This window comes from Asterias rubens, chromosome 15 (assembly GCF_902459465.1).
Source record: "Asterias rubens chromosome 15, eAstRub1.3, whole genome shotgun sequence".
In the NCBI taxonomy this organism is placed as follows: Eukaryota; Metazoa; Echinodermata; class Asteroidea; order Forcipulatida; family Asteriidae; genus Asterias; species Asterias rubens.
Window position 1 is genome coordinate 4,825,460 of NC_047076.1, and position 14,879 is coordinate 4,840,338.

Here is a 14,879-nt window from a genome sequence, read left to right on the forward strand (position 1 = left end):
CTCTTCAGTTCAACCGTACAAACATAGCTAATCATCTGGATGCTCACAAGTACTTCGAACAATATGCACAATGGTAGAGGTTGAGGGATTACAGTCAGGCCAAGCAGCCATTAAACTGAATTCTTGCAGTGCATCGACTCCCCTGTTTAACACGTACTGTTTAATAGCACAGAGCATCTAGATGAAGTAATAATTGATGTTGATGTCTTTTTTTTTATAGTGGTTGAAGTACTTGAAACCTGTGTACCATGCATAATGTCTCAAGCTACAATTGTGAGTTAGGCCGTGTCCGAAACGACGACTTCGGCTACAGCTACGTCTAGATCAGCGCGTCTACCAGTGTTGAAGAATAGGCAGACGCGCGCGATCTAGCCGTAGCTGTAGCCGAAGTCGCCGTTTCGGACACGGCCTTAGTTCAATAGACTTGCTTAATAGCTGCGCGTTGTGGGAGAGCGGTTTAAGTGCAGCAGACTCTTGTTCTGGTTGCTGAGTCACAGGGTGCGGGTTCGAATCCCGGTTATGCCATTTGTGTCCTTGAGCAAAACAGATTAAAAATAAAATTGCTTCTCATCACCAAGGGGTACATGTAGATGGCTACCTGTGAGGGCAGAGATGGTTCTTGTGATTGATTTAGCTCAGTGTGCTACATAGTACTTGGCACTTGGCAGCCCAAGCGATACTCCGTCACTCCCCAGAGTTTTCTGCCCACTTCACTGTGTCTGTTCCAACATGTCCGAAGCCCAGTTTACATGTATGCAGTATGGTAAGATACTTGTAAAATAGGATTTGTTTCCTGCTGCACCTTGTGACATTGACTCTTAGAGTCTTACAGAATCCTGCAATCAAACTTCGAAGTAAAAAACAATTCCTTGACAAGTCCTGTGGGATTGATATACACTTGATAGAAAGGCAGAAATCTCTTGCTCTTTAACGCTGTCACACTTTCGTATGCATGTTGGGATTTGCTACGAATCACCTTTATGTTCACCAAGTCACGGAAACCATTCAGAAAATCTGATTGCTTGTTCCATGATTAATGCAACATCAGGACATTCGTATCTGTATCTGTCTGTATTATCATACATCTAGGGTATTATTAGGCCGTCAACAAAATTTCTAAACAGTGTCTTTGGACATTTTTTTTCAGCTTGTGCGCTGTATATGGTATGGGGATGGCTTAAATTTTGTAGCCATGGTAATGAATGAAACAATGTGTGGGTTTGTATGGCCTACCCTCCGAGGAAATTTTTCAATAGGAACAATAGGTCTTCTTTGTTTTCATGGATCCTCACTTGTCATTCGTGTATGTAACCAATAGGGATTGCTTCAATATACAGGAACAACAGAAAGTAGTAATGGTCAAACACGCTGAGAGAAATTCACTCCATGTGCATTATAAACACACAGTCTAATTTACTCTATTGAGTGTGTTCCGACACATGTTATTCAGAAAATCTGATTTCTCGTTCCGCTAATTACTGCAACATGAGGACATGTGTAACCATAGTAAGGAGTTAAATTTGTGTACGCGTGCCTGTACAACTGTACTGTCAGTAACTCTACCAAATAACCTCATGTGCATTTTATACACACAGAATGTTCATTCTCCTGTCTGTGTTCCGACATGTGTTAATCAGAAAATTGGATTTCTCGTTCCATTTTTGAGTGCAACCTGAGGACATGAGTAACCATTGAAACGAATGAAACATTTTTGTGTATAAATATCTGAATGGAAAATTACCTCATGTGTTTTATACAAACACAGCATGTTTACTCTCCCTTGTGTGTTCCCGACTTATATTATTAGATAAACCACTCCCCCTTAGGCCTTGGTTGTCAGCAATCAAATAATCGGCTCTCAACTCGCATGAGTTCTGTGTACACAGTTGTACCAGATTGCCCAGTTTGCCACAGGAAATTTTGAAACTGGGCTAATCCTGGGGAAAATAAAATTTCTGTACGGAAGTACTTTACACTTGTAAAATCTAGTACTAGCCTTATTCTTAAGCTTGGGCGATATCACGATATTATCGAATATCGCGATACTAATTTGGACAGGATTTCGATATTGGATCGATTTGGTTTTAATCGAATATCGGTATATCGCGATATCAATTAAGTATCGCAATATCGCGATGTATTTCCTAGCTGAGACATCTTGCACCCCATAGGTTTGGAGTAAAATTTGAAGAATAGGTCGTTAGAACACCTCTCTTATGCTATGACTGTCTCTTCTACAACTTTCACTGGGAGTTTGAAGACTGATGATGTCAAATTAAATTAATCGCGATTATATCGAATATCGCGATATATTGTCTGCGATATATCGTGAATAAAATAAATCAATATCGAAAGCTTACTTATTCTATGTTCTTACAACAAATCCACTCGGGAAAAAACCTTGTGTCACACACAAACAAATTGTTATTTTTGCTTTGACAAAATTGAAATTTCTGTACGAGTACAGGCAATCTCGGTAGTCTAGTTGGTAAGACACTGCTCTAGAATTGCAAGGGTCATGGGTTCGAATCCCACCCGAGTAACATGCCTGTGATATTTTTTCACAGGACTCGGGGAAGTACTGAGTATACAGTGCTAGAACACACATAGGTGTATGGGTAAAAACCAAAATTAATATTTTTTATCCCCGATGCAAATTTAACATCTATTAAAGACATTGGACACTATTGGTAATTGTCAATGACCAGTCTTCTCACTTGGTGTATCTCAACATATGCATAAAATAACAAACCTGTACAAATTTGAGCGCGATCGGTCTTCAGAGTTGCGAGATAACTATGAAAGAAAAAAACACCCTTGTCACACGAAGTTGTGTGCTTTCAGATGCTTGATTTCGAGACCTCAAGTTCTAAACTTGAGGTCTCGAAATCAAATTCGTTGAAAATTACTTCTTTCTCCAAAACTACATCACTTCAGAGGGAGCCGTTTCTCACAATGTTTTAGACTATCAACCTCTCCCCATTACTGGTTACCAAGACAGGTTTTATGCCAATAAATATTTTGAGTAATTACCAATAGTGTCCACTGCCTTTAACATCTATTACTTTGAACTTGTAAAATCTATTTCCTACCCTTACTCTACACGATCTTACAACAAACCCACCCAAGGGAAAAACCTTGCATCACCAACAAAAAATAAAAAATTCTTGAGAGTTACATGTAGCTCAGCCACATGGAAGTGTTCACTTCCTTCATCGTCTGCCTAAAATAACAAAATGGTGTTTGCAAGGGAAAAAATCACTTAGCTTTGAACTTACAATCCTTGCAACAGTGCACATTGTTCATGTTCATGTGCACAGGTAATAATACATCACACATGGCTCAAATTTAGAGGGAATAGACAACGGATTGCAGAGCTTGTAAGAATGGCCTGGAATTTCATCGTTGAGAGGGCAACGCCATTTTCATTATTGCAAAGGGCACTGCCAGTGGAGAATCTATGGGAAACTTTTGAAGGGGCACCAAGGCCAAAACCAGGGGCAACAGTGTATTCTGTGTATTTCCAGGCATCTCTCTATCTACCCCCCCCCACACCCCTTTTACGATTCGAATGACTACTTATCGTACGTCTTTCATAGTCTAATCCCACCCTCCTGCAAACCCAACCCCCCTCTCCTCCCATCCCCCCCCTGCACATTCCAATTGACTACTCACCGTGCCTACTGTCTCCAATCTCGCTCTCCTGCCCCCTCCTAGGACACACTGTCTAACCCAAAGCCTGGTACTTCACGGAGGCAAGAGAGGCGATTGCCTTGGTCATTGCCTTGTTGCCCTTGAAATGTACAATTAACACAGTCATAGAGTGCCCTTTAACCACGGGAAAAAATCCCTTGGTGCCCTTTCAAAAACATAGCATACAGGGCTTTAATCCCTTAATCAACCCACCTGCACATTCCAAGCGACAACATGTACTCACCGTGCTTACTGTCTTCATGTGGTCCGATTCCACTCTCCTGCGCCCGGGGGCACCTTGACTCATCGCTGCAATCACTGTAGTACATAATGAGCGCAACATCCAGCATGAACCATACCATGGAGGTGGCTAGAATCACCTTACAGTACATCAACCTTCTCGCCATCCTGGTATATAAAACACTGTCCACTCTCTATCTCAATAACAGCTTGTAAGACCAGTTGGATATAGCGTGATTATTTTAAAATCTTCCTCAAGAAACAATCTCGCACAGTCATTCCTTTCTTCTAGATTCCAGATTTCAAGAAAGACTGACCGCTCTCTCTCGGTAACAGCTTGTGAGACCTGCGATTATTACACAAAGCGTGATTGTTCTCAAATGTTCCTCAAGAGAAAATCTTCCCGACTGTCATTCCTTTCTTCCAGATTCAAGCCTTACAAGTTCACAAAGGCACAGTTCTAATTAACGAAGACCAGTTCTTGATTAATTCATCTGCAATATAGGGCGTCATTTATATTAAAAATGGAGTAACGAACAATGTTCATCAGTGCAAAACATCTAGTGCATTGTTGGCGTACAAAGCACACAATTAATCAGACAATCAGTGAAATATACTGGTGCTACGCTACCAAACATGTCATAAAAACACACCAGCTGTCAGTAAGACGTCCTCAAGGTGAAATATTCCGCTCAGTTACTGATTGGCGGAATAAAGTTATTCCTGTGCATTGAACTAAAAAAAAAAGGTGTGACAGATTTGTCCGAGTGGTGTAACTGTTGCAATCCTTTCCACAGAATGGTGGGCTGGCAGATTGTAGGATCCGGAGCATGTGTAACAAACCTCACGACAACCACACTGCTGGTCCTCATGAATGGGATGTCCCCTAGAATGAGGGAATTGATTTAACCGCACGCTCGCTTCCTGATTTATCTCTTTCTCTCTTCTCGGTTGAGTCACATGACCAGACGGCTGAAGGTCATTGGCTAGATTGCACAAGTCACCACCCCAGGTTGTAGTCGGTGATTATCAACGATCGGGGGATTTCTCAGTCTAGTCTTAGCACAGCTAAGGGCCGAGCTCCAAGGGGTGGTTTGAAAGCTTCTTCAGTGGTCTGATACGTGGCTTAATCACAGGATTAACTATTGATGATCACTTGGATTAGCAGCTGATCTGGATTAGGGTTGCTTGCCGTAGCTTTCAATCTGTAATGAGAAAAAAAAGACACGATGTTGGTTGAGCACTCTCATTGCTTACACTACCAATTCAGACTAAAAGCTTGTAAACAAATGGCTCTTGCCCAATTCATCAGCTGGCATACCCTAGTAATATATTTACTCTTCCTCATTTCAACTCTCATGGAGCAAGGCCAGTTAAAAAATAACCAACTTAGGGAGGACGTTTTAAAAAATAACCAACTTAGGGAGGACGTTTATTTGCCTGCATGAATTTTGATCATTGGAAGAGGTCCACCTGGCAGACAACTTATTTAAAACCAGGCCTGATACTTCACGGAGGCAATGAAGGCGATTGCCTCTGTGTCCCATGGTCATTGCCTTGGTGCCCTTGCAATGCTCCAGTACAAATTTGCAATTTCATCATAGGGTGCCCTTTACCTTTACCATGCCTTGGTGCCCTTGCCTTTTCAAAAACCAAGCATACAGCCCTGTAAAACCAACTCCCTGTTGTATTATTATTAACAATGCAGCATCACTCACACACAAAAAGTATTCTAAGTGTTGTTCAACATTTCAAGCGGCTTCTATTTAGAAGATTAGCTCCATATAGTCCAAAGAGATCACCCATTTCCAAAATGAAAAAAAAGTATTTGAGTTTCGATTAAAAGATAAAGCAATGAGCAATTAAAAAGAAGTAGCTGGAGCCCAAAGGATTGCCTTAAATTAAAGACACACAGTTCCTGTCTAGAAGCTCTCCTCCCCAGCTGGTCCCTAAATACAACAATTAATTGAAATGTATACAACACTAAATCATCCTATAGACCTTGTGAACCTTGTTTACAATAAGTGTGACCTTGTACATTCTTTGAGTATTCTGGCAGGCACAATACTGCACAGATCATATGGGGAAAGTTGACATTTTGTGTCATAATTTCAACATAAATCCAAGAATTATGAAAGTGAAAGCTGGACAAGTTTTGAGATGTGCCCCCTTTTATCATATCAAAAGTTGATAAGATTTAGACAGTGCAATCTCCATAAAATATAAGATTTTATGTTTTCTTCTATAAGGCTGTGTACAAATCATGCCTGTAGGAAGTTCAGGCTCTATTACTCTTTTGTAAACAAGAGATGTCACAGGTCACATCATCTATATTTGATCCCGTTATTCTTTAACTGCTTATTATTAGTTGCATCATGTACCTTGCTCTCTAATCCTATCCTTTCATGTCCCCCCCCCCCACCCGTGCATTGTAATAACCTACAATGCGTTTTTCCCATTTTATGGTCCAGTAATCTACCCTTTCATACTGACCGTCCTTTGTTCTCACTAATTTACTCCTATTGGTTCATAGCCACAAATTGTTTATAATATTAGTAATTTTGATTGGCTATAATTTCACCGCTTTTTTTTGTAGATCCCTTGAAGGCTTCCCTTAGTCCTTGCTCTTCTTTCTGCTACGAATAGATTTTTTTGTCTGTACTTGTTTATGCCTCTAAAGAAGGTCCTGTTTGGATCAAAAGCTTAGGCCATCTAACATACACCCTTCTCATTTAAAAATATAATACTTTATAAAAGTTCCTTCCTTCTAGAATTTGCAGGACTTGCTAGAACATGTCTTTGGTATTAAGTTACAGACCCTTGAATATTTATTCAAACACCAATATTTTAAAGACATTGGACACTTTCAGTAAACAGTCCAAAGGCCCACACGTTGTGTATCACAACTGATATAAATACAACAAACCTGTGAAAATTTAGGCTCAATCGGTCATCGGAGTCGGGAGAAAATAACGGGGGAACCCACCCTTGTTTCCGCACGTTTTCGCCATGTCATGACATGTGTTTAAAATAAATCCGTAATTCTCGACAACGAGAATTGATAATTGTTTTAATGTTTTCTCAAAAAGTAAAGCATTTCATGGAATAATATTTCAAGAGAAGTCTTTCACCATTACCTTCTGTAAACCCTATAAGTTTTTTGTAAATCTGTGAACTTTTTTTTTTTTTTTTTCTGTGTTGAAAGTGTATAATAGCTTTAACACAGAACAGTTTCCAATTAAATCAACAAATGCAACAATCACAATGTACTTATAAAACAACCAACAGCACTTTCTCTATGGAGGACGCTTTGTTTAGTAATGTTTTACTCCCACTAAAGGTCAAGTGACGATGGTCGTGCAATTGGTCTATAATAATTCACAACCGGTAAGTTTCCCTAGTGGTCTATTACTTGAATAAAAAAATTAACAAATGTAAAAAAAAAAATATAAAATGTAATTAAATAATGAAACAAATAAAGAAACATGTATATTTAAATAAATAAACATATCACTTTTTCTTTAAACAATAATAGGCCCTTTAAGCTAACTATTTTACCGTGAAGCTTTGCTTGAAGAAGAAAAAATCCTGTTCTAAATAATTACCTCCATGTTTCATTTTCATTATCTGTCATAAAGTGAACCATGGAACCCAAAGCAAATATTTGTTCTTGCTAAATTTTCATTGTTCATGGTACATTTTATTTATTTAAAGAAACCTCAAGTGGCAATGAAAAATCACATAAGTTATTAATTGGCGCACAATTATGAGTAGACCCATTTTGCTGGAATGATGTCGTCTGATGTTTGAGATATTTAATATTTTGACACAATTGAAAAAGAAGTCAAAATACCCAGCTGGCTACGGCTGTCCATTTCATTTCTTATTAAACTACCAAGTTAAAATTGTGTGTTTATAAGGCAGGAAAAGATACTGTTTTTAGAGACCTTTGATCCACAATAACTGGTTCATTTGAGGCATCAATTTGTTCTTCAGTGTAAAAACTGAAAGAAGCCAATAATTTTTCATATTTAAAAATCAAAATTTTGATTTTTCTTTTAACATTGACTATTCTTAAAGCCATTTGACCCTTTCGGTACAGAAGAAAAAAGTTCACAGATTTACAAATAACTTACAGGGTTTACAGAAGGTAATGGTGAAAGACTTCTCTTGAAATATTATTCCATGAAATGCTTTACTTTTTGAGAAAACAGTGAAACAATATCAATTCTCGATAGCGAGAATTACGGATTTATTTTTAAAACACATGTCATGACACGGCGAGGGTGGGTTTTCCCGTCATTTTCTCCCGACTCCGATGACCGATTGAGCCTAAATTTTCATAAGTTTGTTATTTGATATAGAAGTGGTGATACACGAACTGTGGGCCTTGGACAATACTGTTTACCGAAAGGGTCCAATGGCTTAAATGACCCTTTTAGGGCTTTAAAAAGCCCCTCTTTAACAATTTGTTTCCATGTAATGTGGCTGTTTTCTCTTTGCATGATACTGTACACACTGTTCTGATAGGTGGGATGGTCAAACAATTTCCCCCTAAACAATTACTTGGCTGTTCTGAATGGCCCAGAAGGGATTTTCTGTTTGTTTTATTACAGGAACCAATAGTTTCTTGTTTAGAGACATGAGCATGTAGGAAGAATCAATCATTGGGGAAGAATGCAACATCGCACACGCCAGGAAGTACTTTGCCTTGCAACCAGAAACAGGAAATCAAAATCATGAAAATATAATTCCTTGTCTTTGTTTCAGCATTAAAAGGAACTTTACAGAATTGGTAAGAAAACAACTAGTCTAAGATCACAGATTATCAGATTTACATACACCTTAAAGCCATTATACACTTTCGGTTAACAGTATTGTCCAAAGGCCCACACTTCATGTATCACAACTGATATAAAAAATAACATTTTTTTTAACAAACCTGTGAAAATTTAGGCTCAATCGGTCATCGGAGTCGGGAGAAAATAACGGGGAAAACCCACCCTTGTTTCCGCCTGTTTCGCCGTGTCATGACATGTGTTTAAAATAAATCCGTAATTCACGACAACGAGACTTGATAATTGTTTTAATGTTTTCTCGAAAAGTAAAGCATTTCATGAAATAATATTTCAAGAGAAGTCTTTCACCATTACCTTCTGTAAACCCTGTAAGTTATTTGTAAATTTATTTTTTTTGTGCCGAAAGTGTGTAATGGCTTTAAACAGCCTAATGACGATAGTAGAAAACATCCCTTGAAACATTTCTGTCTGAAATGTCATAATTGAAGAGAGAAATTAATAAACAAAACTAATTTCCCGTTTGTAGTTTATCGTTCCAGTGAGCGTTTTATTTTTTCGATGTCACTATTTTCTTGTGACCCAGATGGCCGATCGATCTCAAACTTCTACAGGTTTGTCAGTTTATGTATATAATGGTGGATTACATAACGTGCTTACACTGCCTGCCACTGTTTTGTTAGCAAAAAAAATTCTGTAATGTCCCTTTAAAACCAACCCCTATGAAGGGACACAATTCCAGTCAATGAAACACAAACAAGAAAATCCACAGGAAGTACTAAGAAACAATGAGAAAACGAAAATCAACATCGTCAGTCACTGGAAATAAACTGTGGAATTCCCCCATGATGTCAACCCGATCCCACCAGTACGCAATTATTCTTTGTTCATTCCTCCTTTTATAAATTTGTCAGAAACCACAGCAGTCACTGGCCACTTGTACCCCACCTAAATAGAATTGTTTACCACTGCTGTTTATTTAAACATCTAGTTCCTTTTAAAAGGGCTTTTAAATCTCAGCTTACATAACACTCAAATGATGTCTCAGGCCTTTTCTTACTCATGCTTTCTCAATAATCCACCAAGTTGTTCACACTGCCAACTTTTTCACAACTAAATACTCCACCAACTTTTTCACACTGTCAGCTTTTTCACAATTCCACTAGCTGTTTCAACCATTTTCGTTCACACTGCCAGCTTTTTCACAACTCCCCCAACTTGTTCATAACTCCACCAGCTTTTTCACAACTCCATTGGTCAGCTTTTTCACAACTCCACCAACTTGTTCATAACTCCACCAGCTTTTTCACAACTCCATTGGTCAGCTTTTTCACAACTCCACCAACTTGTTCATAACTCCACCAGCTTGTTCACAACTCCACCAGCTTTTTCACAACTCCACCAGCTTTTTCACAACTCCACCAGCTTGTTCACAACTCCACCAGCTTTTTTGCAACTCCACCAGATTTTTTTTACACCACAGTTTTTTCACAATTCCACCAGCATTTTCAATAGTCCACCTGCTTTTTCACTCTTCCACCCGCTTTTTCACCATCCAAATTTCACACTAAATTAAATCGGGATGCTTACTGAGTTTTGAGGTTACCGGCCCAGAGTAGACCAGTTGTCCAGTGAATATTTTAACCCCAGGCCAATTTGTTTTCATATACTCACACAAATATCCTCTGAAAATAAACCAAGTTAGTAACAACAGCAGCACACACAATGTTGGCACACAGAAATTAACTAACAAGGATACTGTAGTATAACCTAGCTCTATGGTATAACATGGTATAACTTGATGGTAGTAAATTTGCACACTAAGAATTCCTCAGCCTCTGGTCATGAAAGCAGGCTACCTCCAATGCTCTGATGGTGGGGAGGAATTGTTTGTTTACATGAACTTTGGTCAGTAAATCAAACTAACCATTGGTCATTTTCCGATTCATTGTACACTACATGTATTATAAAGCTTATGATGTGTAGGATTTGTTCACCAACCAGTGATAAAGGTTTCCACTGTAAAGCACACCTTACATGTTTGTGTGTGCAATTGGTACAATGTACTACAACTTAGATCTATACTTTAGAAAAGTCCATCTCTATTACAACCTTTTCTCACTGCGAAATTTAACACAAAATGTGACTCCTTTAAATTATTGTGTCAAGGTCAACTCTGTATTCCTTTGATGTCTATTTATTTATTAACTTTATGTGTTGTTTAATTGTCATGGTTTTTCAGTATTTTTGTAAAGTGAGCAATAGTTTAAAGACAATGGACACTATTGGTAATTACTCAAAATATTTTTTTTTAGCATAAAACCTTTCTTGGTAACGAGTAACGGGGAGAGGGGAGAGGTTGATAGTATAAAACATTGTGAGAAACGGCTCCCTCTGAAATAATGTAGTTCTCGATACAGAAGTAATTTTCCACGAATTTGATTTCGAAACCTCAAATTTTCACAGGTTTGTTACATAGGCTATGTTATGCATATGTTGAGATAAACCAACTGTGAAGGCTAGTCTTTGACAATTACCAATAGTGTCCACTGCCTTTAAGGTTTAAAGTAATCAATTTTCTGCCTCGTAGTTTTAGTCCAGGACTCTTAACTGCTCGGCCATGACACGCCACGTATTATTACAGGCAGCATAGGGCCAACATGCACAAATACAATAATCATTTGTATGGTAGTGCATTGTCACGGAATCACAAGCTGAAAATATTTGTAAGGACTATTTCAATTCACAAAGCAGACAGAGTGAAATGAAAAGGCTAGACTTTTCCCCAAGTCATTCTGTCCGGGGATATAATAACTGCATTCAGTATTATGATTAACTCACAGCCCTTGAACTTTTCCCTCCGGTAGGCCTACACATGTATTTATGGGCACTTCCATGAGAAAAATGTAAATTCTTGTATCAGGAACGTTGTAAAGGGCATCCCAGCAGCCCAGAAGCACAGGGCACCAAGGCAATCGCTGTGGGGGCCATGGGTTATTTCCTGGGCCCAATTTCAAAAGTATTCCTTAAAGCCATTATACACTTTCGGAACAGAAAAACAATTAAAAGTTCACAGATTTACAAATAACTTACAGGGTTTACAAAAGGTATAAATGGTGAAAGACTTCTCTTGAAATATTATTCCATGAAATGCTTTACTTTTTGAGAAAACATTGAAACAATTATCAATTCTCGATATCGAGAATAACGGATTTATTTTAAACACATGTCATGACACGGCGAAACGTGCGGAAACAAGGGTGGGTTTCCCCCGTTATTTTCTCCCGACTCTGATGACCAATTGAGCCTAAATTTTCACAGGTTTGTTATTTTACATATATAAGTTGTGATACACAAAGTGTGGGCCTTTGGACAATACTGTTTATCGAAAGTGTCCAATGGCTTTAACATAAACAGGTCACCAGCCAAAAACACATAATGTTTACATTTTTGTGACCGGTGCCGCGCTCAATTTTTGCTTAGCAAAGAAATTTGTCAAGCAGTAGTTTCTGCTAAACAGCTTCATGTAATTGGGTCCAAGTAGTGTGAACTCACACAGATCTGTTTTTTCATTTGAAAAACAAATTATCACAATAAACACTAAACAAACAAAACTCATCCATCGGCGCTCTGATTTATTATTTATAACCCTTTTTTTTTTAACCTTCTATTTAAACCACGTGGACAAGTCCTTTGTAGACTCCAATGCTGTTGCCATGAAAACGATGACTTTGCCTCATTTGGACCAGAGAGAATTATTTTGGAAACGACGCAACAAAGGGTCCAATCATTATCCGGATTGGTATCCAATATTAAATTTTATAGCGTCGCGTCAGTATGGCAAAAATAAAAGGTGACACCAGCACGTGGCATGTGCACCACCTAATGACGAAATCCCTGTTAGTGTTCTAGCACATTACTAGTGTATTGATTATGTTTCTTAGTTTCAAGATTTGTTATTTTTAATGTATGGCTTCTATGTAACTTTAACAATTACAGAACATCAAGACACAGTCTCGCTACCATGGGCAGCGCGCCATATCGATACCTCTCATCACTAACCCCTAGAATAGAAGGGATGTACACATGTACTGAGAAAAAAAGCTGATTGGCTCATGAAATTGGTTTAATGCATTAAATGTGAAGTGTGCACACACATAGTTTTAAGATATTCGCATGCTGATCACGCCCGCGTTTTTTTATGGCATGAACACGTTTTTTTTAAAGAAAAACAAAAACATTCTTATAGATGAAATCTACATGCGTGCGCGCGTAGAAAGGATTGATTACAGGCGCTCATTAAAATGTGCTAGATTCTAGCACATTTTAATGTAGATTCTAGCACATTTTAATGAACAAATTCCAGGGGTTATGATCGAGCAAGGCATGCTGGGTAAAAATGGCACGGGAAGGAGGTTGGTCAAGACGGTTATCTGAGGAGGCTCAACAGAAACTGGCCAGTTACCATAAAAAAACTTCATAGAGTGTTCATTGTAACTGGTGCCAGACTAACTGTTTGCTTAACAAAGAAATTTGCTGAGCAGTATTTCTGCTTTAAAATATAACAGCTTCATGAAATTTGGCCCTTGTCCTAAGCAGTTCAGTCCAGTCAAGTCAGCAGTACTTGGTTACATGGCGTGCACACAGTGCTGTCGAGGCCACCGTAGAGGATTTCACTGAGCCAATCAGCAATGTTTCCTAGTACATCCCTCCCAGGGGTTAGTGACGATAGAGGTATCGATACGGCGCGCTGCCCATGGTAGCGAGACTGGATTTCACCCTGTACAGCATGTGTTAAGGATGACGTAGGTAGGCGGATCTGCGCCAAATCCAAAATAATGTGTGTGCGCTAATATTTAATAAGTCAATGACAATGGCCGGACACCTCAGAGTTTGCTGGAGAAATTTGCTAGGAATTCACCATTATGATGCTGCCTTTGTTTGGTTACCGAAGACCCAAGTATACATCGAGAAGTTTTGTGTACATAGAAGTGTAAACAGATCGTTACTGCACTGGGGCATAGTGGGAATTTCTTGTGAAAACTTCTGAAAACAAGGGGGGAAAGTCAACAAACAGAATTATACCCGAAAACAAGTTAGACACATTTTAGTTCAAAGGTTCGATTAAAAACAAATTCTCAAATTTAGCACCCATTCATTCACTGCTGAGTGAAGAATCATAGAATAAAGAATGGGTGCAACATCATTTCACTTGTTTTCGAGAATTGTTTTTGTTTGGAAGAAGTTAAAATTGGTTTGGTTGGGTGAAGTTTTAAATTGAAGTCACTAATGGAGGCTGGAAGAAACAGTGATGTCACATAACACCTAATTAGTTTAGTACTTAATTGACAGTCGTTTATAATGTTACTACAGTCTAGCTAGGGGTAGTAGGCAAACAAAATACTTACCAATAAACGTACTTCCTTGCACCACAAACGTTACGTCCTGCGTGCAGCAGCACAAAATGACACTAGGTAGACAGTCGTTGATCATCAGCAAAAGCAAAAACTTGTCACCCAAAAAGTCCGTTCCTTGAACGCATCCATGGATGTAGCAAGAGAACAGCCTAAACTAATTCACTCAAATTAGTTTAAACAGGGTGATATAATGCCGAAAAACAGTGGGTTGTGCCACTGTTTTTGACAATACTACACGGTTGTATCGAAACGGCACATGCTTTCGTGTTGTGATGGTATTCGATATCCCCCACACATCACAACGTTGTGTGCCGACTTGACTTTTGTCAGTACGAATCTACGATGTATCTTTGGTACGATGTAGTGCGCGTGTCACTTCCTGAAAAACTATCATCAATAAACTTACACAGCGCCCCCAAGCGTCATAAAGATGGTTAGTCACTAACCACCCTAAAAAGTCCGAATCGATGGCCTCGTGGGTTTTGTGTTTTTTAAATCTCTCAAAAACTGAATGAGCGGCAGAATGTTTCTATAAGAACAATTATCAAACCTTCGAGAGACCCAATTAAGTTTATCCCGCATTACTAACTTAAACCATTAGTAAGTTTATTCCGCATTGTATTAACCAAACAAACCTGGCGTTTTCTCGCAGATTGTAGCCCGATTCACTTGGCATGCAAGTAAAAGGCATCATATCATTGGATGCATTCAAATCCACGCAATTACTTACCGA

At 38.7% G+C, this 14,879-nt stretch overlaps 1 protein-coding gene across 1 annotated transcript in view; it reads right to left on the reverse strand.

Moving 5' to 3' along the window:
* Nucleotides 1-14,467, reverse strand: part of LOC117300405 (polypeptide N-acetylgalactosaminyltransferase 1-like) — a 65,958-nt gene extending 51,491 nt beyond the window's left edge. The window contains exons 1-2 of the mRNA XM_033784191.1: nucleotides 14,138-14,467; nucleotides 3,938-5,138 (exon numbers count right to left, since the gene is read on the reverse strand). Of these exons, the coding sequence (XP_033640082.1) occupies nucleotides 3,938-4,100 (163 nt within the window). The 5' untranslated portion in view covers nucleotides 4,101-5,138; nucleotides 14,138-14,467. The remainder of the gene's footprint in view (nucleotides 1-3,937; nucleotides 5,139-14,137) is intronic.
* Between the last annotated feature and the right edge of the window lie 412 nt (nucleotides 14,468-14,879).